Raw genomic sequence first — 25575 nt, 5'->3', positions numbered from 1 at the left:
TGATTCTTCTGCAAAGACTCTAAGTGGCTCTCTGTCTCAATCTGGAGGCTCCTGGGGGTCAGGAATATCTCTTATGTCTGGGATTGCAAAGGTCTATCACAGAAGTGTAGATCCCCTCAGGACTCTCACTCACTCACCTTTCCCTGCATTAGGGAGCTTCCCCCAACTCTACATCAGTTCTGGGTGGGCAGCTGCCTGGCTTCAATCCTCTTTGTTCTTTGTTGGTCCTGTTGCTTCCTTGGTGAATCTTCATCGCATCTCCTTGACAATCCACTTGAGGAACTAGTATTTACTCACCAGTTTGTTTCATCTCCATAAGAGCAGCGTATACTAGCTGCTTCTGCCATCTTAAACTCCTTTATACATGACTTTCGCCATCTTAAACTCCTTTATACATGACTTTCTAAAAGAGGATAGCAACAGCAAAGTTAAGTGAAATGAATAATTATGAAGCCCTAATTGTTAATTTTATTCTCTATCTGAATTAAGTTTTTTTCACAAAACATTGTCAGATTGACTGGATTTTTAACTCTTACTTGTTTATGTCCCTCAATTAAAGGTACAAAGAAGTAATAAAATGGCCAAAAGCAAGTTATAAGAAAAAAAGGCATGTATGTTTCATAAAGTAAATAATAATTTCTAAGGTGGCTGACTAGATGCAACCAGGAGGAATATCTGCTACCAAGGGACTGGGATATTGGGAAGACTGGTGCACTCTGAGCATGTCATCAGAGGGAAGGCATTGAGAGTGGATGTAGAGAGAACACACATGCTGGGATGGAGGGAGAGGAATATGGGAACTCTGCATGGGGCTGTCATGCATGGGGACTTGTTTCTGGCCCCAGTGACTCCTGGGGAAGAGGTGAGGTGAGCAGGCAAGGGGCAACCCACTCTCATCAGGGACCTCTGGAATCCTGGCAACAAAGGACCAGTGACCCCTATGGACACTTGAGCTAGCAGGGAGAGCTGGTTGGAGATATGTTGGGGCAGAACTCTAGCCTGTGCAGAGGCCAGAGGGATTAGTGCGGGAATGTCTGTGATGGAGCACAACAGGAATGCCCATATCTGAAGGCTTGCCATGCTGCCCTAGGAGACTTTCATTTTAGGGGAACTGTCAGACCTGAACAGAGCAGGATATCCTTGCCTGGGAGATGGGCCAGTCTTACCTGAGTGCCCCCTGTCTACCAGCCTCTCCTTTGGTCCAGCCTGTCCATGGTTGCTTGTGGTATGTCATTGGGTGACCAAATGGGCTGCCTCCTGGGGGCCTACCTTAAAGCTCTTGCAGTGACAAACAGTGCCTGGCCATCAAGAGTTCCAGCAGAATGGCCCCTGTCTGATGAAGTGCTTTCGCTGGCACCGCACATCAGAGTGTTGTGGCCTGTGGCCCAAGAACACTTTGGCCCACCAGCACAGCAGGTTTCTAACCTCAAGGGGCCAGGGAGCAAAGCTGGGGCAGGATACTAGCTCTCCAGAGTTGGAGCACCCTGCCCAGGAGTGCTGGGCTGAGCTGTATAGCTTTCTAATTTCTTTCAGAAACAAAGTCAATAAACGGAACCCACCTTATACCACAATTAACCCCCTGACAAAATCAAATAAGAGAAAAAAAAATCCAAAGAAAGCAACTTTAAAGATTGAAGAAACATCAGGTCACAAAGATGATAAGGAGTAAGTGCAAGAACTCTGGGAACTCAAAAAGATAGACTGCTTATCTCCAAAAAACTATACTAGTTCTTCAGCAATGGTTCTCAATCAGGATGAAATGGTTCCCGGGTCACTTGCCAAACTCGATGAGCCAGTCAAATCTGCATATGTCAATAATAACCTAATTCTAAATATAGAATTTAGAATACAGATGAAAAAGAATTCATTGAAACTCAATCCAAGGATTCTAAGGAATGCAATAAAATTATACAGGTGGTAAAAGACAAAATGGTCATTTTAAAAAAGAAGCAGCACTGATACAGCTGAAAAACTCACTTCAAGAATTTCGGAATACAGTTGCAAGTATTAATGCAGAATAGACCAAGCTGAGGAAAGACTCTTCACAGCTCAAAGACTGATTCTCCAAAATCAACCAGTCAGACAAATATAAAGAAAAAACAATAAATATGAATGAACAAAACCTTCTAGAAATATGGGATTATGTAAAGACACCAAATCTATGACTCATTGACATCCCTGAAAAAGGGAGAGAAAGCAAGCAGTATGGAAAACATTTCAGAATATTGTTTATGAAAAATTACCCAACCTCGCTAGAGAGGCCAACATTCAAATTCAGGAAATGTGAAGAACTACAAAATACTATACAAGAAGACAATCTCCAAGACACATAGTCATCAGATTCTCCAAGGTTGACATGAAAGAAAAATATTAATGGCAGCTAGAGAGAAGAGGCAATCATCTACAAAGGAAACCTCACCAATTTACCAGCAGACCTTCCAGCAAGAGCCCTACGACCCAGAAGAGATTGGCGGCCTATATTCAGCATTCTTAAAAGAATTTCCAAACAAGAATTAATATCCAGCCAAACTAAACTTTGTAAGTGAAGGAGAAATAAGATCCTTTTCAGATAAGCAAATGTTAAGGGAATTCACTACCAACAAATCTGCTTTATAAGAGGTCCTGAAGAGAGTGCTAAATATGGAAAGGAAAGATTTTTATTGGCCACTAAACCAATGACATTATAAAGTAATCACATAAAGAAGTCTGCATATAACCAGCTAAAAACACAATGACTGGATTAAATCTGCATGTATCAATAATAACCTTGAATGTAAATGGGCTAAATGCCTCAATTAAAAGGGACAGAGTGGCAAGTCGAATAAAGAATACCCAACTGCATGCTGTCTTCAAGAGACCAATCTCACATACAGTGATACCCATAGGCTCAAAGTAAAGGGATGGAGAAAAATCTACTTAGCAAATGGGAAAAAAGCAGAAGTTGCTATTCTACTTGAAGATAAAACAGGCAGAGACAGAGCACAATGGCAGAATAGAAGCCTCACTGATTGTCCCCCCACAAGGACACCAAGTTAACAACTGTCTACACGGAAAAAAAACCTTCATAAAAAACAAAAATCAGGCAAGTACTTATAGTGCCTGGTTTTTAGCTTAATATCACTGAAAGAGGCACTGAAGAGATAGGAAAAGCAGTCCGAATCACCACCACCACCCCTCCCCAACCCCCAGCAGTGGCAGTGTAGTGCAGAGAGCATTTCTGGGTGCTGGGGAAAGGAGAACACAACATTGTGAGGTAGTTAATCAGTGCTGTCCTGTTAGGGCAGAAAGAAAACCGAACCAAACTCAGCTGATACCGGCCCACAGAGGGAGCATTTAAACCAGCCCTAGACAGAGGGGAATTGTGGATCCCAGTGGTCAGAACTTGAGAACCTGCAAACCTTGCCACAGAGGGCTACACATTCTGTGTCTCCAAGAAAATCTGAAAGTCTGGGCCATAAGGACTGCGACTCTTAAGCAAGACCTATTACTGAACTAGGTCCAGAGACAATGGACTGGAGTGTGCAAGCAACATATTGACACATCAGTAGGGGCAGCCAAGGGAGTACTGGCATCACCTCTCTCATAACCCCAGGCTGCACAGCTCGCAACTCCAAAAGAGACTCCTTCCTTCTGCTAGAGGAAAGGAGAGGGAAGAGTGGGGAGGACTTTGACTTGCATCTTGGATACCAGCTCAGCCCCAGCAGGATAGGGCATCAGACAGAGATGTGAGGCCCTTATTCCAGGCCCTAGCTTCCAGATGACATTTCTAGACACACCATGGGCAAAAATGGAACATACTGCCTTGAAGGAAAGGGCCCAGTCCTGGCAGCATTATCACCTGCTAACTGAAGAGCCCTTGAGCCCTGAATAACTAGCAGCAATACCCAAGTACTACAGTGAGGGCCCTGGGTGATACTCTGAGACTTGCTGGCTTCAGGTTGCAGCATGGCCACAGGCGGGAAGAGCACCAGGTGGGCTCTTGGGGTCCCTGATTCCAGGACTTGACTCTTGGGCAGCATTTCTCAACCTGCCCTGGGCCAGAGAGGAGCCCACTTCCCTGAAGGTTGTGTCCCAGGTCAGGCAGCATTCAGTAAGAGCTGATTTAAGAGCCTGTGGCCCTTAAGGAAAGATTGGCTGATAGTCTGGCAGTATTACTCATGGCATGGTGTGGCAGTGGCTACAGGGTGAGATGACTCTGCCTTTGGAAAGGGGAGGGAAGAATGGGAAGGACTGCATCTTGTGGTTTGAGTGCCAGCACTAAGGTTTTTTTCTGTAGTCTCTGGCTCCCAGGCAGCACACCTGGACCTACCAGGGGCCTGGGGAACCTCGCCACCCTGAAGGGAAGGACATAGGCCTGGCTGGCTTTGCCACTTGCTGATTGTAGAGCCCCAGGACCTTGAGCAAACATATACAGTAGTCAGGGAGTGATTGCTGCAGGCCTTCAGTGAGACCCAGCACTGTTCTGGCTTCAGGTCTTACCCAATGCAGTCATAATGGTGATAGCCACAGGAGTGCTTATGTCACTCCACCTACATCTTTAGGTATCAGAACAGAAAGAGAGATTCTGTATGTTTGGGAGAAAGTAAGAGAGGAGAACAAAAGTATCTGCCTGATAATTCAGAGAATTGCCTCCACGAGTCTGCAAGAACCACAGTGTTACTCAAGTTATTTCAAGTATCTGGAAAGCCTTCCCAAGTAGGACAGCTACAAATAAGCACAGACAGTGGATATTATAATAAATACCTAACTCTTTAATGCCCAGACACGAAAGAACATCAACTGGCATCAACACATCCATGAAAAGACTTCAGCAATTAACTAAATAAGGCACCAGGGACCAGTCTTGGAGAAACAGAGATATGTGACCTTTCAGATGAGATTTAAAAATAGCTGCGTTGAAGAAACTCAGATCAATTCAGAATAACACAAGAAGGAATCAGAATTATATCAGATAAATTTAACAAAGAAATAGAAATAAAAAGAAGCAGAAATTCTGGAGCTGAAAATGCAATGGGCACACTGCAGAATGCATCAGTCCTTAAATAGCAGAATGTATCAAGCAGAAAAAGGAATTAGTGAGCTTGAAGATAGGCTATTGAAAACACATAAAGGAATCAAAAGAAAAAAGAATAAATAACAATGAAACATGCCTACAGGATCTGGAAAATAGCCTCAAAAGGGCAAATCTGAGTTATTGGCTTTAAAAAGGAGGTAGAGAAAGAGATGGGGTAGAAAGATTATTGAAAGGGATAATAGACAATTTCCTAAACCTAAAGAAAAATATCAGTATCCAAGTACAAGGAGGTTATAGAACACTAAGCAGATTTAACCTGAAAATTACTTAAGATGTTTAATAATCAGACTCCCAAAGGTCAAGGATAAAGAAAGGATCCTGAAAGTAGCAATATAAAAGAAACAAACGACATACAATAATGCTCCAATACATCTGGCAGCAGGCTTTTCAGTGGAGACCTTATTGGCCAGAAGAGAATGGAATGATATATTTAAAGTGCTGAAGAAACAAAAACATTTACCCTAAAGTAGTATATCTGGCAAAAATATCCTTCAAACATGAAGGAGAGATAAAAAAAAAAATCCCACACAAAAGCTGAGGGATTTCATCAATTCCAGACCTATCCTACAAGAAATGCTAAAGAAAGGACTGCAATCAAAAAGAAAAAACATTAATGAGCAATAAATAATCACTTACATTTACAAAACTCACAGGTAATAGTAAGTACACAGAAAAAACACAGAATATTAAAACACTGCAACTGTTGTATAAACTACTCTTATCCTAAGTAGAAAGACTAAATAAAGGAGGAACCATTAAAAAATTATAATTTCAACAACTTTTTAAGACATAATACAGTAAGATATAAATAGAAACAACAAAAAGTTAAAAAGTGGGGGGACAAATTTAAAACGTTGAGTTTTTCTTAGTTTGTTTATGGAAATAGTGTTATGTTGTTACCAGGTTAAAATATGGGTCTTAAAATAGTATTTGCAAGCCTCATGGTAACCTCAAACCAAAAAACACAGAGTAGATACACAAAAAATACAAAGCAAGAAACTAAAGCATGTCACCAGAGAAAAATCACTTTCACTACAGGAAGACAGGAACAAAGAAAGAAGGAAGAGAAGATCACAGAACAACAAGAAAATAAATAACAAAATCACAGAAGTAAGCCCTTATCAATAATAATATTGAGTGTAAGTGGACTAAACTCTAATTAAAAGACTGGCTGAATGGATGAAAAAACAAGACTCATTGTTCTATTGCTGACAAAAAACACACTTCACCTATAAAGATACACATAGACTGAAAATAAAGGTATGAAGAAAGATACTCTATGCCAATGGAAACCAAAAAGGAGGAGTTGCTATACTTCTATCAGACAAAATAGACTTAAATACAGAAACTGTAAGAAGAAACAAAGAAGGTTATTATATAATAATAAAGGGGTCAATTCAGCAAGAGGATATAACAATGGAAAAATATATGTGCAAATCAATAACGAGAAGAAATTTGGAAAGCAACCACGTGGAAATTAAACAATATGCTCCTAATGACCAGTGGATCAATGAAGAAATTAAGAAAGAATTTGAAAAATCTCTTTAAACAAATGATTATGGAAACACAACATGCCAAAATCTATGGAATAGATTGAAAGCAGTACTAAAAGGCATATTTATAGCTGTAAGTGCCTACATCAATAAAGAACAGCTTAAAAGAAACAGTCTCACCATGTGTCTTAAATAATTAGAAAAGCAAGAGCAAACCAAACCCAAAATTAGTAGAAGAAAAGAAAGAATAAAGATCAGAGCAGAAGTAAATGAGATTGAAATGAAAACAACTGATAAGAAAGATCAATAAAACAAGTTTGTTTTCTGAAAAGTTAGAAAAAATTGACAAATCATTAGCCAGACTAAGTAAAAAAGGCAAGATACAAATGAAATCAGAAATGAAAAAGGAGACATTGCAACTGGTACTGCAGAAAGTCAAGGGATTATTAGTCGCTACCATGAGCAACTGTATGCCAATAAATTAGAAAATCTAGAAGAAATTGACAGAGTTCTAAATATTGCCACCTCCCAAGATTGAACCAGGAACAAATATAAATTCTGCACAAACAAAGTAATGAGATCAAAGCCATATTAAAAAGTATCCCAGTAAGGAAAAGCCCAGGACTTGCTGGCTTCACTGCTGAATTCTACCAAACATTCCAAGAAGAACTAATACGAATTCTACTCAGACTATTTCAAAGAAAAAGAGGAGGAGGGAATACTCCCAAACTCATTCTACAAGGCAGTATTATTTGGATACCAAAACTAGACAAAGGCACATCAAGAAAAGAAAAGAAAACCACAGACCAGTATCAGTGATGGATATTGATGCGAAAATCCTCAACAAGATACCGCAAACCAAATTCAACAATACATTAGAAGGATCATTCATCAATACCAAGTGGCATTTATTCCTGAAGTGGAAGGATGGTTCAACATATGCAAATCAATCAGTGTGATACATCATATGTGGTGTGGTGAAAAGGGAACACTTTTACACTGCTGGTGGTAATGTAAACTAATAAAACAACTATGGAAAACAGTATGGGATTCCTTAAAGAACTAAAAGTAGAACTACTGTTTGATCCAGCAATACCACTACTGGGTATCTACTTAGAGGAAAAGAAGACATTATATGAAAAAGTCACTTGCACACGCATATTTATAGCAGCACAATTTGCAATTGCAAATATATGAAACCAGCCTAAATGCCTACCAACCAACAAGTGGATAAAGAAAATGTGGTGTGTATATATATGTGTGTGTGTATATATATATATATGTGTGTGTGTATATATATATATATATATGAATACTACTCAACCATTAAAAGGAATGAAATAATGGCATTCACAGCAACCTGGATGGAGCTGGGGACAATTATTCTAAGTGGAGTAACTCAAGAATGGAAAGCCAGGCATCATATGGTCTCACTTATACGTGAGAGCTAAGCTATGAGAATGCAGAGGCATGCATATAATGGACTTTGGGGACTCAGGGGAAAGGATGGGAGGGGGATCGGAATGGGAGGGACATGAGGGATAAAAGCCTACAAATTGGGTACAGTGTGCATTGCTCAGGTGATGAGTGCATCAAAATCTCAGAAATCACCACTGAAGAACTTTTCCGTGCAATCAGACACCACCTGTTCCCCAAAAACTATTGAAATCAAAATAAATTTTTAAAACAACAACAACAATCCAACCCAATAATTTCATCATCTTCTCCCTCCACTGCCTGTGACTCAGACTTACTTTCTCAATAAATTGTACTAGTGTTTATAAAAAGAAATAATCTGTTCACAAAACCTCCTTAACGTGCAATTTGACTATATAAGAAACCTGCACATGTACCCTTGAAGATAAAATGAAAGTTAAAAATATTAAATAAGTGTGTAACTAGTTTTAAAAACTAAAATTTAAAATCATAAGGAAACCAAAGAAATTTAATTTCCAGGTGGTTGGAGGGAGTGGAGAGGGTAGCATTGCTCCTTACTGAAACATATTCCAGTTCAAATTTAGCTATCAGGCATAGTGATGTACATTAATTTATATAAATGTGATTTTAGAATTTAAAAAATGGCGAATTTTTATTTGGTTAATAAATTGTAAGGCAAATTTAAAAAATAATAATTTCTTTGGCAGCTGACATATATTAAAATTTAAAAATATAAAATTAATCTGATACGATTTTATTTTGGTAGATATATCCTGATTGTTTGGCACAAGCCATATATGCAACATTCCATGAAGCATTTCCAGAATCTAGTTACCTCTTTAATGATGAATTTAAAGAAGATCTAGGGAATACCATTTTTCTTTGGTGTTCAGGTATGAATATATCATTTAAATATTGATCATTGTTTTGGTTTTTAAAATTTTGGGGTTGCAGTATTTTATTTATTCCATCCAAAAATATTGGTAGTTCTTTTTCTCACAAAGCGTGCCATAGCAATACCCATGTGTTAAAATAAATGTTCTTTACTTTCTTCTGAAAATTTCATTTTACCATAATTAATTACTTATTAAATTTAGAAGCCAATATCTTATAAGCAATGGAATTATTATGGAAATATTATGGAAAATTGTTATGGAAATGTCACAGAAATAAAGTCATACCATGTATGTACTATATTTGGACCATACATGTTTTAAACTGCTTTTAGAATACTACTTATATTTAATTAGCAAATAATATTATTTAGGAAAAAATCTGGAAATTATTTAATTTCTTAGAGAACATTAATCAAGGAAAACCTGTTTTTTAATCACTGTGTAGGTGAAAATGGTAGGATTGAAAAGCTAAAGGAAAGTAAAACTCAATCCTAGAACATTTATCAAGAGATTTAAGTACTAGGGTTTAAAACTAAGGTTGAGAAATATAGTTTCATGTTCCTGGAATGACCTCCTGGCGTTTTTTAATAAGGTTATTATTACTAACCACCAGAAGCTATTAACTGTTTTCACATAGTTCTTGTAAATATTTCTATCTAAATGTTAGCTAATTTTTAAAACTGCTTAATGTCAGTTTTTACTAACCAAATCACTTTTATAAGAAAATGTTTTATACCTTATGGAGGGAGGCTTTGAGAGGTAAAGACTTGAAAATAACCCTGAGAAACCACCTATGAATACACACAGGTAAGAATCTCCTGCTAGTTATATAAAAAATCAAATTAATTCAAACATAAGAAACAAAAACGAAATGACCACAGCATTCATACAAAGATACTATAAGAAAAGAACATGATGAAGGGTAGAATAATGTTCTACAGACCTATTATGAACTGAATTGTATCTTCCCCAAAATTCATATGTTGAAGTAAATTCCTAATCTCTACTACACTTCACAATGTGACTGTATTTGGAGGTGTGATCTTTAAAGAAGTAATTAAGGTTAAATGGCATTACATGGGTGGGCTCTAATCCAATATGATTGGTGTCCTTATAAGAAGTAGGAGAGATAAATGATATGAGCAACATGGTGGATTAGGTTATATCAGCTTTTATCTCTCTCACGCACACACACAAAATAGTTAGACTGCTACCCATGAACAAAAATAGTCCTAGAAGGGCTTAAACATCATGTTTAAAACCTACAGCAATACAGTACAGCAAAACCCAATAATTGCACAGAAAGGATTTCTGGGGAGATTGACATATGTGAGACATCTGGATACAGCTAGGAACAAAGAAAGGTGGAGAATATCAGAATCAGTCATGAGGCAGGTACCATTCTGGTCTCCAGTGGCCTGCTCTGCAAAGGATCCTAGCAGCCTTTTCTACTAAGGACTTCAACAGTTCCTGAGGCAGCCACACACTCCCTGCAGCTTTCACATCAGATGTCCCCTTAGTGTTCATTCTTTTTGTCTTGAGGACACTGCTGGCTCTTGCCACTGAGATGGTTAACCAACAGCCATTGCTGTTTTGACCTCCTGGAGAGAGAGAGAGAGAGACTGCTGTGCTCCAACCTCAATAAGAAGCCACTGTTGTGCTACCCAGGGCTACTCGCATCTAAAACCATGCATGCCACAGACTCCAGAGCCACAGACACCCTTTGCATACCCACATTCTAGGCCTCAGCTTTGTTGCAGGAGCATGCATGTCCATGTTTCATATTCCAAAGTCATTTCCACAACAAGCTAGCCTGCACCTGGGACCATGGAACCACTTTTACTCCACACATGTCTGCACTTTAAACTCTAGCTCTACAGCTGCTCTATAAACACCTCATATGGACACCAGAGCCACTGCTGCAGCAGCTGCATCTGCATTGTGGACTCGAGAGCAACAGTAAATGTGCACATGCCCATGCTCTGGACCCCAGATCCCAGGGCAAACACCTGCACCCATGACACTGGACCCACTGCAACACCACCTCGGATTCCTGAGCTCTGCATGAATTTATTCTCCAGACCTCATTTTCTCGTTTCTCCAAAAGTTCACATGCCTCACACACCATTATTAATGCTGCTACAAAGGAACCTGCACCACAGGCACCAATGTCCCTACTGCCCCAGACCCTGGAGCCACTGACTCTTCATGTGTATTCATACTCCAAATCCTGGCACCATGGCCACTTTGTGGGCACTGGACATCAGACACTGATGCCACCACCACCACCACGAGGATGCCCACAAACTGAACCTGGCATTTTTAGGAGTATCTGTGGGCATGAATTCCACTATGGGAGAAAAAGAGATTAGTAATATCCCAGCAGCCTTTCTAACTGAAGACCCTAACAACCCTCACAGCCATCGCAAACACTGCTAGCCTTGGCGACTGAGGATGCTGCAATTTTCACTGATGCTGACTTCATCTGACAGAGCTGCATGCGGAGTGTAAGCTGTTGCATGCTCACCAAGCCAGAAACATGACACCTCACCTAGCCAATGCCTTCACATCCACCCATAGTTGAAGCTCTTTCCCCACCAAAACCAACATGTAAATTCTGGAAGAGGTGACTGCATCATCAAATGTGCAGACATTAATGCAAAGCAAAAAGAAACAAGGAAAACAAACATGATACCACCAACAGAATGCAATAATTTTCTAGTAACCCAAAATAAATGGATACTCAATAATTTCCTGATAAAGAATTCAAAATAATTGCTTTAAGGAAACTAAGTGAACTAAAAGAGAACACAGATAGACAACTAAACAATAGAAAAAGATACTTGAACAAAATGAGATCAATAAAGAAATAGGAATTTAAAAAACCAGAACTCTGGAGCTTAAGAATACAGTGAATGAAATAAAAAATGCAATAGACAGTGTCAACAGCAGACTTGATCAAGCAGAAGAAAGAATCTGTGAACTCTAAGACAGGTCAATTGAAAGTATCCAGTTAGAGGAGCAAAGGAAAAAAGAATGAAGAAAGGCTACAGGGTTTATAGGAAACCATTGAAAGAGTTAAATTTTACATTGCAACATTTTTAGATGAAGAGAGAGAAAGGGGCAGGACCTGAAGCCTTGACCCACTGGAGCATTTGCACCCCCTGGTACCCAAAGTGAAACAGCACCCCCCCCCCTTGGGGACCCAAAGTCTCAGCCTACCAGAGCATCCTCCTTCTCCAGTGCCAAAGCTGAGGCAATGCTCCACCTTCCAGGGACCCTAAGCTTAGGTCCCCCAGAGCAGTTGTGCCTTCTGGGGCCAAACTGATGAAGTGCTCCATGTTCCACGGAATCAGAAGCTTGGCTGAGCTGTTCTTGTCATCTTCATGTTAAGTAGGCTGAGGAAAAGGAGGAAAAAGAGGGATTGGTCTTGGCGGTGGTAGAGGCAGATGAAAATCCATATGTAAGTGAACCCAAGTACTTCAATTTATATTCTTCAGGTGTCAACTGCATAATCAGACTCTCTCTTGACTTGCAAAGTTTTTGTTGAAAAATCCACTGAAAGCCACCACTTTCCCTTGTATGTGAGGAACTTTCTTTCCCTTATTGCTTTCAAAATCTTTTGTCCATGATTTTTTTATTAACAGTACAATTTTATTGACTAGTACCTTCATGTTGTACATTAGATCTTTAGACTAGTTGATCCTACATATGTGCTCCTTCATAACCTCTAACCTATATCTTCCCATTCATGCTCTACCTCACCCACCTTGCCTGGTCCCAGTAACCAATGTTTTATTCTTTATTTCTGTATCTTTGATTTTTCTTATTTTCCAAATATCAGTGAGATCATGAAATATTTTTATTTCTGTGTCTGGCTTATTTCACTGGATTATTCCTTCCAGGTTCTACATTGTGGGGCAAATGACAGGATCTCCTTTTTTAAAATGCAGAATAATATTCTGTTTTACATATACACCAAAATATTTTTATCCATTCATTAATCAGTAAGCACTTAGGCTGTTTCTATACCTTGGCTATTGTGAAGAATGCTGCAATGAACATGGGAGTGCAGATACCCTTATGATGTGGTGATTTCATTTCCTTTGGGTAATACACCCAAAAGTGAGATTGCTGGGTCACATGGTAGTTCTGTTTTAAATTTCTTTAGGAACTCTCATACTGTTTTCCTCAATAGCTACATCAGTCTACATTCTTACCAATAGTGTACAAGGGTTCCCATTTATGCACACGCTTACCAAATCTGTTTGTCTCTTGACTCTTTTTTTTTTTTTTTTTTTTTTTGAGACAGAGTCTTGCTCTGTCGCCCAGGCTGGAGTGAAGGGCGGGATGTCGGCTCACTGCAAGCTCCGCCTCCCGAGTTTATGCCATTCTCCTGCCTCAGCCTCCCGAGTAGCTGGGACTACAGGCGCCTGCCACCACGCCCGGCTAGTTGTTTGTTTTTGTTTTTGTTTTTTGTATTTTTTTAGTAGAGACGGGGTTTCACCATGTTAGCCAGGATGGTCTCGATCTCCTGACCTCGTGATCTGCCCGTCTCGGCCTCCCAAAGTGCTGGGATTACAGGCTTGAGCCACCGCACCCGGCCTCTTGACTTTTTATTAGCCATTCTATGTGAGGTAATATTCATAGTGGTTTTAATTTGCATTTCCCTAAAAATTAATGATGTTGAGCACCTTTTCATATACCTGCATGTCTTTTCATATATTTCTATGTCTTCTTTGAAGGAATATCTATTCAAGTCACTGGCTTGTTAATTGGGTAGTTTTCTACTTTGAGTTGTATGAATTCTTTATAAATTATAGATATTAGTTAGTAGATAGTAGTAGTTATATTATCTGTCAATATATTTTCCTAATTCATAGGTCGCCGTTTCATTTCATTGATTATTTTCTTTGATGTGCAGAAGACATTTAGTTAGATATTGTCCCATTTGTTTATTTTTGCTGTTGTAGCCCAGGCTATTGGTATGATATCCAAATATTCATCACATATGTCAGTGTCAAGAAGCTATTGCCCTATGTTCTCATTTAGAAGTTTTATAGCCTTATGTCTTACATTTAGGTAGCCTATCCATTTTTTGTGGAGTTTTTGAGTGGCATAAAATAAGGGTCCATTTCATCCTTTTGCATGTGGAAATTCAGTTTTCCCAGCACCATTTATTGAAGAAACTATCTTTTCCTGATTGTATTCTTTTGGTGCCCTTGTCAAAAATTAGTTCACCGCATATGTTTGTCATTTATTTCTGGGCACTGTATTCTATACCACTGATCTCTGTGTCGGTGTTCGTGCCAATACCATAGTTTTTTAAAATTATTATTTCTATAGCTTTTTAATGCAATTTTAAATCAAGAGGTTTATTGCCTACAACTTTTTTTTTTCTCATAATTGCTTTGCCCTCTCAGGATATTTTGTGGCTCTATACAAATTTTAGAATTGTTTATTCTATTTCTGTGAAGAATGTCATTAAGATTTTGTTAGAGATTGTGTTGGCATTGTATACAGGTTTGGGTAGTATGGACATGTTAACCATATTGATTCTTCTGATACATAGCATGGGATATCTTTATTGTTGTCTTCTTCAATTTCTTTCTTCAGTGTCTTACAATATTCAGTCTGCAGATTTTTCACCTCCTTAGTTAAATTTATTCTTAAATAGTTATTTTTGACACTCTTATTAAATGGAATTTTTAATATCTTTTTTGGATAGTTTGTTGTTAATATATAGAAATGCAATTGATTCTTGTATATTGATTTAGTATTCTGTAACTTTGCAGAAATCACTTAGTCAGTTCTAACTTTTTTGAGAACGCTTTAGGATTTTCTGCAGATACAATCATGTAATCTGTAAATACAGATAATTTTATGTGTTCCTTTCCCATTTTCATGTTTTTTCATTTTCTTTTTCTTTTTTTGTCTGATAGCCCTTGCTAGTACTTGCAGCACTGTGTTAAAGAGAAATGCCAAGAGAGAGTATCCTTGTCTCGTACTGGATCTTAGTGGAAAAGTGTTCTGGTTTTTCCAATTGATTATAATGTTAGCCATGAGTTTTTCATAAATGGCCTTCATTACATTTAGGAAATTTATTTCTACATCTAAACTGGTGAGAGTTTTTATCCAAAAAAAGAATGTTGAGCTTTATCAAATGGTTTTTTTTTGCATCAATTAATATGATCATGAGGCTATCATAATTGATTCTATTGGTATGACGTGTCACATTGATTGAATTACATTTATTAAACCAGCCTTGCGTGCTAGGGATAAAACCCACTTAATGATGATGTATACTCTTTTTCATGTGTTTTTAAATTTGGTTTGCTAAGATCTTATTAAGGATTTTTACATCATTGTTCATCAGAGAAATTGACCTGTAGTTTTCTTGTGGTATCTCTGTCTGGTTTCAGTACCAAGGTGATGCTGACCTCACTAAGTGTTTGGGAGTATTCTCTCTAGTTTTATTTCCAGAGTTTAAAGAGTATTGATACTAATTCTTCTTTATATGTTTGTTTAGTAGAATTCACCCATAAAGCCATCTGGTGTTGGGCTCTTCATTGTTGGGAGGTTTTTAATTACCTCTTCAATGTCTTTATTTGTTATTGGTATGTTCCAGCTTCCTCTTTCTTCCTGATTAATATTAATAGGTTGCATTTTTCTAGGTATTTGTCCATTCCATTTAGGTTTTTTCAATTTGCTGGCATATGATTATTTATAATAGTCTCATAATTCTTTTTATTTCAGGGGTATCGTAATGTCTCCACTTTCCTTTTTATTTTATTTGAATATTCTCTTTTTTTAGTCTTGCTAAAGGTTTGTCCATTTTATTTCCTCAAAAAATGAACTCTTAGTTTTATTGAGTTTTTAGATGATTTTTCTATTCTCTATTTGCTTTGTTTCTGTTCTGATTTTGGTATTTCCTTCCTTCTGCTAACTTTGATTTTAATTTGCTCTTGTTATTTTAGTTCCTTAAGGAATAATGTTAGGTTATTTATTGGGAATTTTTTTTTCATATAGGCATTCGCAGCTGTACATTTCCAACTCAGAGCTCCATTTGCTGCATCTCACAGGTTTTAGTATGTCATGTTTCCATTTTCCTTTGTTCCAAGGTTTTCTTTAACTTCGCTTTTGATTTCTTCTTTGACCCATTGGCCAAGATTACATTGATTTCCAGATATTTTTTAATTTTCCCACATTCCTCATTATTAACTTGTAGTTTCCAGCCATTGTGATTGAAAACAATAATAGATATGATTTCAAACTTCTTAAATTTATTAAAATTTATTTGTGGCCTAACATATGGTCTATCCTAGAGAATGTCCCATTTGCATAAGACAGAAAAGTATAATCTACTGCTGTTGGATGGAATGGTCTGTATATGTCTGTTATCACGGTGCAATCCAGTAATTTCATTATTAATCTTCTGTCTTCTTAGTTTATCCAATGTTGAAAGCAAAGTATTAAAGTCTCTTGTTACTATTGTATTGCTATTCATTTCTCATCTCATGTCAAATAATCTTTGGTTTATTTAGGCATTCTGATGTTGGGTGCATATATACTTTTAATTGTTACATCCTCTTGATAAATTGATCCCTTTATCATTAAAAAATAATGTTATTTGTCCCTTGTGACAGTTTTTGGCTTAAAGTCTACTTTGTTTTGCTATGGTATGAGTGTTCTTGCCAAACGCATGTGGAACCTTATTTCTCAGCACGGTAATATTGAGAGGTGAAAGTTTAAGTAGAGTTTATTAGCAGGTGTCTGAATCACTTGGGTTCTACCTGCAGAGGTGACTTGCTGTTGGTCTTAAGGTAGTGAGTTCTTGCTCCCATGAACCTGAAATGGTTCTTCCTGTGAGTGTGTTATGATATCAAAATAGACTGTTGTAATTATAATAGGATTTATGTAAGTCACATGGTAACTACAAAGTAAAAACCTACAGTAGACCTGCAAAAGACACAGAAAAGAATCAAATTATACAGCCAGAGAAAATAATAAAATCACAAAGGCAGATAGCAAGAAAGTAATAAATGAGCAAAGGATCTACTAAACAACCAGAAAATGAAAAACAAAATGGTAGGAGTAAGTCTTTATATGTCAATTACATTGAATTTAAATGGATTACAATCTCCAGTCAAAAGATAGAGGGGCTGAATGGATTAAAAAACAATACCCAACTATATGCTGCCTACAAGAGACTTATTTCAGCTTTGAGGATGCGCTTAGACAGAAAGTTACAAGAGGAAAACAGATAATCCACGCAAATGGTAATAAAAGAGAGTGAGAAAAGCTCTGCTTCTATCAGATAAAATGGACATTAAATCAAAAACTTAAAAAAGAGACAAAGAGGTTATTCATATAATAATAAAGTGGTCAATTCATAAAGAGGATATAACAATTGTAAATACATACGCACTAGATATTGGAGCACCTAAATATATAAAGCAAATATTAACAGAACTGAAGGAAGAAGTAGACTACAATGCAATAATAATAGGAGACTCTAAGACCCTATTTTCAAAAAATTGATAGATCATCTACAGAGAAAACTAATAGGGAAACAAAGGACTTGACAACACTCTAGACAAAATGGACCTAACAGACATATACAGAACATTCCATCCAAAGCAGCAGAATGCACATTTTTATCATGTGCACACAAAACATTTTCCAGTATAGATCATATGGTGGGCCACAAAACAAGTGTTAATCACTTTAAGGAGACTGAAATCACATCGAGCATCTCTTCTGACCACAATGACATGAAATTAGAAATCAGTAATAGGAAGAGAACTGGAAAATTTATAAATATATGGAAACTGAATACCCATTGGGTCAAGGAATAACTCAAAAGGAAAATCAAAATATCTTGAGGCAAAAATGAAAATGGAAGCAATATATCAAAACTTAAGGAATACAACAAAAGCAATTGGAGGATGCACCATTGATGGAGCAGTGGGGGGTCACATACAAATGTGCACCACAAACTGTTTTAAACATAAAAAATTTAGGGAGTTTTATTCACATGAGCCTTTCTTTAGCAATTACAAGTGGCTATATACTAGCCAAATAAAATATGAAAAAGATTATATGGTTTGTACATATGAAGATTTGTAAAGATAAATGTAAATATTTTGGTGAATGAGCGTAAATTGTTTTTACTTCTTATTTAACTTTGTAGTTAGAGCTGTGTGACTCTATGATCTTAGAAAAATCATATCTTTTTTTGATCTGTTTACTTTGTAAAGTTGTTCTGGCTAAACAATAAAATGGTTTTTTGAGAATTCTAGTATTTTTAATATTGTTGAATATTAATTACTATTATAATTGGAAAAATTCTGTAAATGCTTTTTTTGTTTTTAAGAAGATATGGGATACTTGATGCTTTTTGCATTATTCTGGAACAGTTTTCATTGCTGTTTTCTCCAGACTATTTTGTCTAATTTTCCACCAAAGAAGCAATGATTTTATTTGCAATTTTTACTTGACAAAAATATTCGTGCATTAATTTTGCTTTTATTGTCATTACTTTCTCTCAGTCTTTTTACATGATTGTTTTCTGTTCTTTTTTAACTTACAGAGCTGAAAGCTTTGTACATTATTTTCATATTTATTGCTTAGTGTAAAAGATTCAAGGCTATGAGTTTACCCCTCAGTAAACCTTTATTTATATCTCATGATGTTTAACTATAAAAACTATAATTTTTTCACCACAGACTTTCTTCATTATATAACTCTAATCCCCAAAAATGTGTCAAATAGCAAATTTTCAAATAGTCGCAACTAACATTTCATAATTTAATTGAGAGGAATATCAATGTGCTCCCAAGCCACTCAAAAACCCCAACCTGCTTCCCTTAATATCTATTATCATTTATCTATTATATATAGATAATCCCTTAAATATCTATATAGTATTATGTATATTATATATAGATATTCTCTTAAATATCTACATAATAACCCACCAAGGATTTCTTCGTAAGTCTTTTAATAGACAAAGTAACTACCTGTTTATCCAGTAACAAACTTATTAATGGATATGTTTTTTGGCAATATTCAACAACAATGTACAATAATGGCCACAAATTATATTTCCCTTCTTAAGGCAATGAATAAGTCCTAAATGTAAATGAACAATGAAATATATAGTAAACATATTGAGTATATTATCTAAATTGTGCCAGGGTTGCACATTCTCTCAGGCATTTGGCAGAGAGAAACACTGGGACTCTTCGAGGACTAAACCCACAGTCTAAAGACAGGCAAGATGATGGGAGTAATGAACAATGCTTTTAAACAGCAAAAGCATGAGACATGATCCTTTCTGGAAAATAGCTGATGTACAAGTGCAGCATTAGCTATATCTTCTCACCTAGGCTCCCAAGAAATCTAAACATTTTCACAATGAATAAGATATTTTGTGTTTCTATATTCAGAAATGGAATTTTGATTTTAAATATTTGCAAGTTGTTATAAAACCACAATGAGATACCATCTCACACCAGTTAGAATGGCAATCATTAAAAAGTCAGGAAACAACAGGTGCTGGAGAGGATGTGGAGAAATAGGAACACTTTTACACTGTTGGTGGGATTGTAAACTAGTTCAACCATTATGGAAAACAGTATGGCGATTCCTCAAGGATCTAGAACTAGATGTACCATATGACCCAGCCATCCCATTACTGGGTATATACCCAAAGGATTATAAATTATGCTGCTATAAAGACACATGCACACGTATCTTTATTACAGCACTATTCACAATAGCAAAGACTTGGAATCAACCCAAATGTCCATCAGTGACAGATTGGATTAAGAAAATGTGGCACATATACACACCATGGAATACTATGCAGCCATAAAAAAGGATGAGTTTAAGTCCTTTGTAGGGACTTGGATGCAGCTGGAATCCATCATTCTTAGCAAACTATCACAAGAACAGAAAACCAAACACTGCATGTTCTCACTCATAGGTGGGAACTGAGCAATGAGATCACTCGGACTCAGGAAGGGGAACATCACACACCGGGGCCTATCATGGGGAGGGGGGAGGGGGGAGGGATTGCATTGGGAGTTATACCTGATGTAAATGACGAGTTGATGGGTGCAGCACACCAACATGGCACAAGTATACATATGTAACAAACCTGCACGTTATGCACATGTACCCTACAACTTAAAGTATAATAATAATAAATAAATTTAAAAAAAAAAGAATATTCAAATCTTGAAGATTTCTGATAGTGAGAGAGATCTTATTTTCCTACACTTTAAACATTTTATTACTGATTTTTAAATTTTTGTATGATTATTTTTTAACATTATTTTACTGAAATCTAATATACATCCAGTACATTACACAAATCTGTAGAGTGTGCCTTGATACATAGTATATAACATATATAAACATACACAATACATAATATATATACACAGACATATATACATGAATCAACATACACATCAAGGTACAGAACATTTCCACCATGTAGTTGCAATTTGGTTTGTATTTTTACCTAAGAATCTTTCAAAATAGTGTTTTTAGTGGCAAATAATTTCATGTTTATAATTATTAGTTTATACTTATTAATATTATCTTAAACACTGTGGCCTGTGTATTATCCTTGTATTTTAGAATGTATTGAGTTGTTCTTGTCATGTAATAATGCATAGTAAAACATTATAAATGGAATCTAATGACTTGAAAACTAAAGAATATTCTCTGTTGGAAATAGAATTCTATGTATTATATTTGTGATTCTATAGAATGCTGTACACTTGTGCTTCTGTAGGGTTTTCTTTATATTTCTTTATAGTAGTTTTAATATGTGTTGCACTTTTAATTAATACAAATATATTTTCTTCTATTAAAACTCAAATAAGTTTACAAATAAGAAAAATATTCTCTTTTATGTCTAACATGTATCTTTACTTGAACAGTTTAGATACATTTCTTATTCTTCTTTTTACAATAAATATGTTTTTGGTATTTTAGCTACTAATAATTTAACATTGGAGCAATTTTATAGATACATACAATTCAATTTTTTCTAGCCTTTCATTGTAGTTCTATTACAACAGAGGCAAACAAATTGATTTCACTTTTACCCAATGGTATCTCAAAAAAAGTTAACTTTTTTTTTCTTGCAGAAAGAATCTCTTAGTTGCTTGCCATAATTATTTTGATATCTTCAGATTAATTCTACTGGTCATAACCTTATAAAACTTCCTGAAACAAGATCAGTTTTTGTTTACTTTAGTTAGAACTACCTATTCTGCTATTTAAGTAGTATAGATCATTTATATTAGTGTTCTTGCTAGGCAGTTTGTATGTGGAATGATTTTATTGATGCTTTGAAGTATGCTTTGAAGACCCATAGGAGTGGCCTAAAGTAAACATTCCAAACTGAATTTACCACAGGATTTCAAAACCATTCTGTGTAAATCTCCTAGATAATTGATATTGCCTCATCTCCATCTGTTACATATATTATTTTCTAAATACATAATAGAAATCAATTAAAAGCATAATAATTGCAAAAAAGTATTAAAATTGTATTTGTAGATGATATGATATATCCATGGAAGACTCTAGACAGTCAATAGTAAAACTAATTTGAACAAAAGGGTTTCATAAGATAGCCACATATAAAAACTTAACGGTGAATGATTAAACAAACTATGGTGCTTCTGTGCCATGGAAAACTACTCAACAATGAAAAGGGAATGGATTATGGATATATGAAATAACTTGGATAAGTCTCTAAAGAATTATGCTGAGTGAATAAAGTCAGTGCCAAAAGTTCATATACTATTTGATTTCATTTATATAACAATCTTCAAATTACAGAAATTGGGAAAAGATTAGTACTAGGCAAGATTTAGAGATGAGAGAAGAAACTGGGAAGGAAAAAGAGTAAGTGTGGATATAAGCAAGCAATTTGAGAGATACTTGTGATGGATCTGTTCTGTATCTTGATTCTATCAATGTCTGTATCCTAGTGTGATATTGCACTATAGTTTTACAAGGTGTTACCATTGTGGGAAACTGAGTGAAAAGTATGGAGTATCTCCTTGTATTATTTCTTGCAACTGTATGTATATCTACAATTATATCAAATAAGTTTAATTTTAAAAAATCAAACCTGTATTTTCTTTTGTGTGTATGTTGTCTTTTAGATTATTTTAGATTATTTTTGATGCAGGTACATGTGCAGGTTTGTCACATAGGTATATTGTGTAATGGTGATATTTAGGCTTCTAGTAAACCCATCACCCAAATAGTAAACACTGTACCCAATAGTTCATTTTTCAACTCTGACCCTCCTCTCAACCTCCCCTCTTTTGGAGTCCCCAGTGTCATTTGTTATGTTTATATCCATGTGTACCCATTGTTTGGTTCCCACTTACAAGTGAGAATATATGGTATTTGGTTTACAGTTTCTGGGTTATTTCATATAGAATAATTACATCTAGCTCCATCTACATTGCTGCAAAAACATGATTGTAATCCCTTTTATGGCTGCATAGTATTCCATGGTGTATATATTCCATATTTTCTTTATCTGATCATCCATTGATAGACACTTAGGTTTATTCCAAGACTTTGCTATTGTGAATAGTGTTGTGATAAACATGAGTGCAGGTGTCTTTTTTGTATAGTGATTTGCTTTCCTTTAGGTTTATACTCAGTAGTAGGACTGCTGGACTCAATGGTAGTTTTATTTTTAATTCTTTGAGAAATCTCCATGCCTTTTCCCATAGGGGTTACTGTATTATACATTCCCATCAATGGTGTGTGTTACCTTTTCTCTACATCTTTACCAATATCTGTTATTTTTTGATTTTTTGATAATAGCCATTCTGATTGGTTTGAGATGGTATCTCATTGTGGTTTTAATGTGCTCCTCTGATAATCAGTGATGTTAAGCATTTTTCCTTATGTTTGTTGGTTGCTTTTATGTTTTCTTTTGAGAAATGTCTGTTCATGTCCTTTGTCTGCTTTCTAATGGAGTGTTTTTCTCTTGTTGAGTTGTTTGTAGATTGTGAAAATTAGTCCTTTGTCAGAGGCACAATTTGCAAATACTTTTTCTCATTCTGTAGATTGTCTGTTTACTCTGTTTATTATTTCTTTTGCTGTGCAGAAGGTTTTTAGTTTACATCTCACGGGTCTGTTTTGTTTTCATTGCCTTTGCCTTTGAAGTCTTAGTCATGAATTCTTTGCCCAGGACAATGTCAAGAAGAGTTATTCCTAGTTTTTTTTTCTGGAATTATTTTGTAGTTTCAGTTCTTATATTTTAGTCTTTCATCTATCTTAGGTTAATTCTTGCATAAGATGAGAGATAGGGGTCCAGTTTCATTTGCTGCATATGGCTATCCAGTTTTCCCAGCACCATTTATTGAATAGGTGTTCTTTCTCTATTGTTTATTTTCGTAAAGATCAATTGGTTGTAGATATATGGGTTTATTTATAGGTTCTCTATTTTGTTTCATTGATCTATGTTTCTGTTGTACCAGCACTATGTTATTTGGGTTACTGTAGCTTTGTAGTTTAACTTGAAGTCATGTGATGTGATGTGATACTTCCAACTTTGTTGTTTTTGCTGAATTGCTTTGGATTTACAGGCATTTTTTGATTCCACATTAATTTTAGAGTTGCTTTTTCTAATCCTGTCAAAAAAAGACATTAGTAATTTGATAGGAATTGCATTGAATCAGTAGATTGCTTTGGGCATCATGGTCATTTTAATGATACTGATTCTTACAACCCATGAACATGTGATTTTTTAAATTCATTTGTGTCTTCTGTGATTTCTTTCATCAGTGTTATGTATTTCTGTTTGTAGAGATCTTCCACTTTCTTAGTTAAGTGTATTCCTAGGTATTTAATTTTTGTGTATATGTCTGTTGTAAATGGGACTGAGTTTTGATTTGGTTTTAGCTTGAACATTATCAGTGTATAGAAATGCTACTGATTTCTGTACATTGTTTTATTTCCTGAAACCTAACTGCAATCATTTATTAAATCTATGAGCCTTTTGGAGGAATATTTAAGGTTTTCTAGGTAAAAGATGATGTCGTAGCAAACAAATAATTTGACCTTTTTTCCAGTTTGGGTGTCTTCTATTATTTCTCTCTTGCCTGAGTTTTCTGGACAAACTTCCAGTACAGTGTTGAATAGGAGTGGTGAGAGCATGCATCCTTGTCTTATTTTGGTTCTCATGGGAAATGTTTCCAGCTTTTTCCCATTTAGTATGATGTTGGCTGTGTGTCTGATGGTTCTTACTATTTTGAGGTATGGTTCCTTGGATAACTGAAGGGATGTTGGATTTTGCTAAATGCTTATTCTGCATATATTGAGATGATTGAGTGGTTTTTGTTTTTAATTCTGTTGTTATAGCATATCACAGTATTGATTTTCATATTTTGAGCCATGCTTACATCACTGGAATAAAACCCACTTGACGGTGATGCATTATCTTTTTGGATGTGCTATTGGAATCAGTTTGCTGGTTGTTTTTTTGAAAATTTTTATATCCATGTTCATCAGAGATATTGGACTGTAGTTTTCTTTTTTACAGTGTCCTTACCTGATTTTGGTACTGGGTGATACTAGTTTTGTAGAATCAGTTTGATGAGATTCCCTCCTCCCTGATGTTTTGGAATAGTTTCAATAACATTGAAACTAGCTCTTAGAACGTCTGGTGACATTTGGCTATGAATTTGTCTGGTCCTAGGCTTTTTTTTTTTTTTTTTTTTTTTAATTGATGCAATTTTTTACTCCTTCTTGATCTGTTCAGAATTTTTATTTCTTCCTGGTTCAATCATGAGAAGTTGTATATTCCCCCAAATTTTTCCATTTCTCCTAGGTTTTCTACTTTGTACACATAGAGATGTTCAAAATAATCTCTGATGATCCTTTGTATTTCTCTGATATCAGTGGTAAGTCAGTTTTATCATTTCTGACTGTGCTTATTTGAATCTTCTCTCTTTTTTTGCTTGATAAATCTACCTAGTGGTGTGTCAATCTTGTTTCTCCTTTCAAATAACCAACTTCTCATTTCATTAATACTTTGTATCCTTTCTTAATCTCAATTACATTTACTTCTGTTCTGATCTTTGTGATTTATTTTCTTCTTGTAGCTTTGGGTTTAGTTTCTTCTTGTTTTTTTAGTTCCTTGAGGTACAATGTTAGGTTGTTAATTTGAGATCTTGATATTTTTGATGTTGGCATTTAACACTGTAAACGTTACTCTCAGCACAGATTTTACCGTATCCTAGATGTTTTGGTATATTGTGTGTGTGCTTCATTGATTTCAAAAATTTTTTATTGCTTTCCAAATTTCATATTTTACCCAAAAGTCCTTCAGGAGTAAGTTGTTTCGTTTCCCTGTAGCTTTGAGAGTTCATCTTGTGATTGATTTTTAATTTTATTCCACTGTGGTCTGATAAGATACTTGATACAATTTCAGATTTTAAAATTTATTGAAACTTGCTTTATTGTTAAGCATCTGGTCAGTTTTGGAAAATGTTCTATATGCTGATGAGAAAAAAATGTGTTTTTTACAATTGTTGGGTAGAATCTTCTTTAAATGTCTATTAGGTTCATTTGGTCTAGAGTCAAGTTTAAGTCCAGAGTTCCTTTCTTGATTTTCTAC

General features: G+C 35.8%; 1 protein-coding gene across 1 annotated transcript in view; it reads left to right on the top strand.

Annotated features, from left to right (window-relative positions):
* The window catches only part of FAM227B (family with sequence similarity 227 member B), a 284933-nt gene that overhangs the window by 51675 nt on the left and 207683 nt on the right, over nt 1-25575 (top strand). Inside the window, exon 10 of the mRNA XM_077939396.1 lies at nt 8771-8897. Coding sequence (XP_077795522.1) covers nt 8771-8897 — 127 coding nt within the window. The remainder of the gene's footprint in view (nt 1-8770; nt 8898-25575) is intronic.

The sequence above is a fragment of the Macaca mulatta genome, chromosome 7, assembly GCF_049350105.2.
Source record: "Macaca mulatta isolate MMU2019108-1 chromosome 7, T2T-MMU8v2.0, whole genome shotgun sequence".
Lineage (NCBI taxonomy): Eukaryota > Metazoa > Chordata > Mammalia > Primates > Cercopithecidae > Macaca > Macaca mulatta.
The sequence above is the reverse complement of the archived record's forward strand: the minus strand, read 5'-3'. Positions and strand labels throughout refer to the sequence as shown.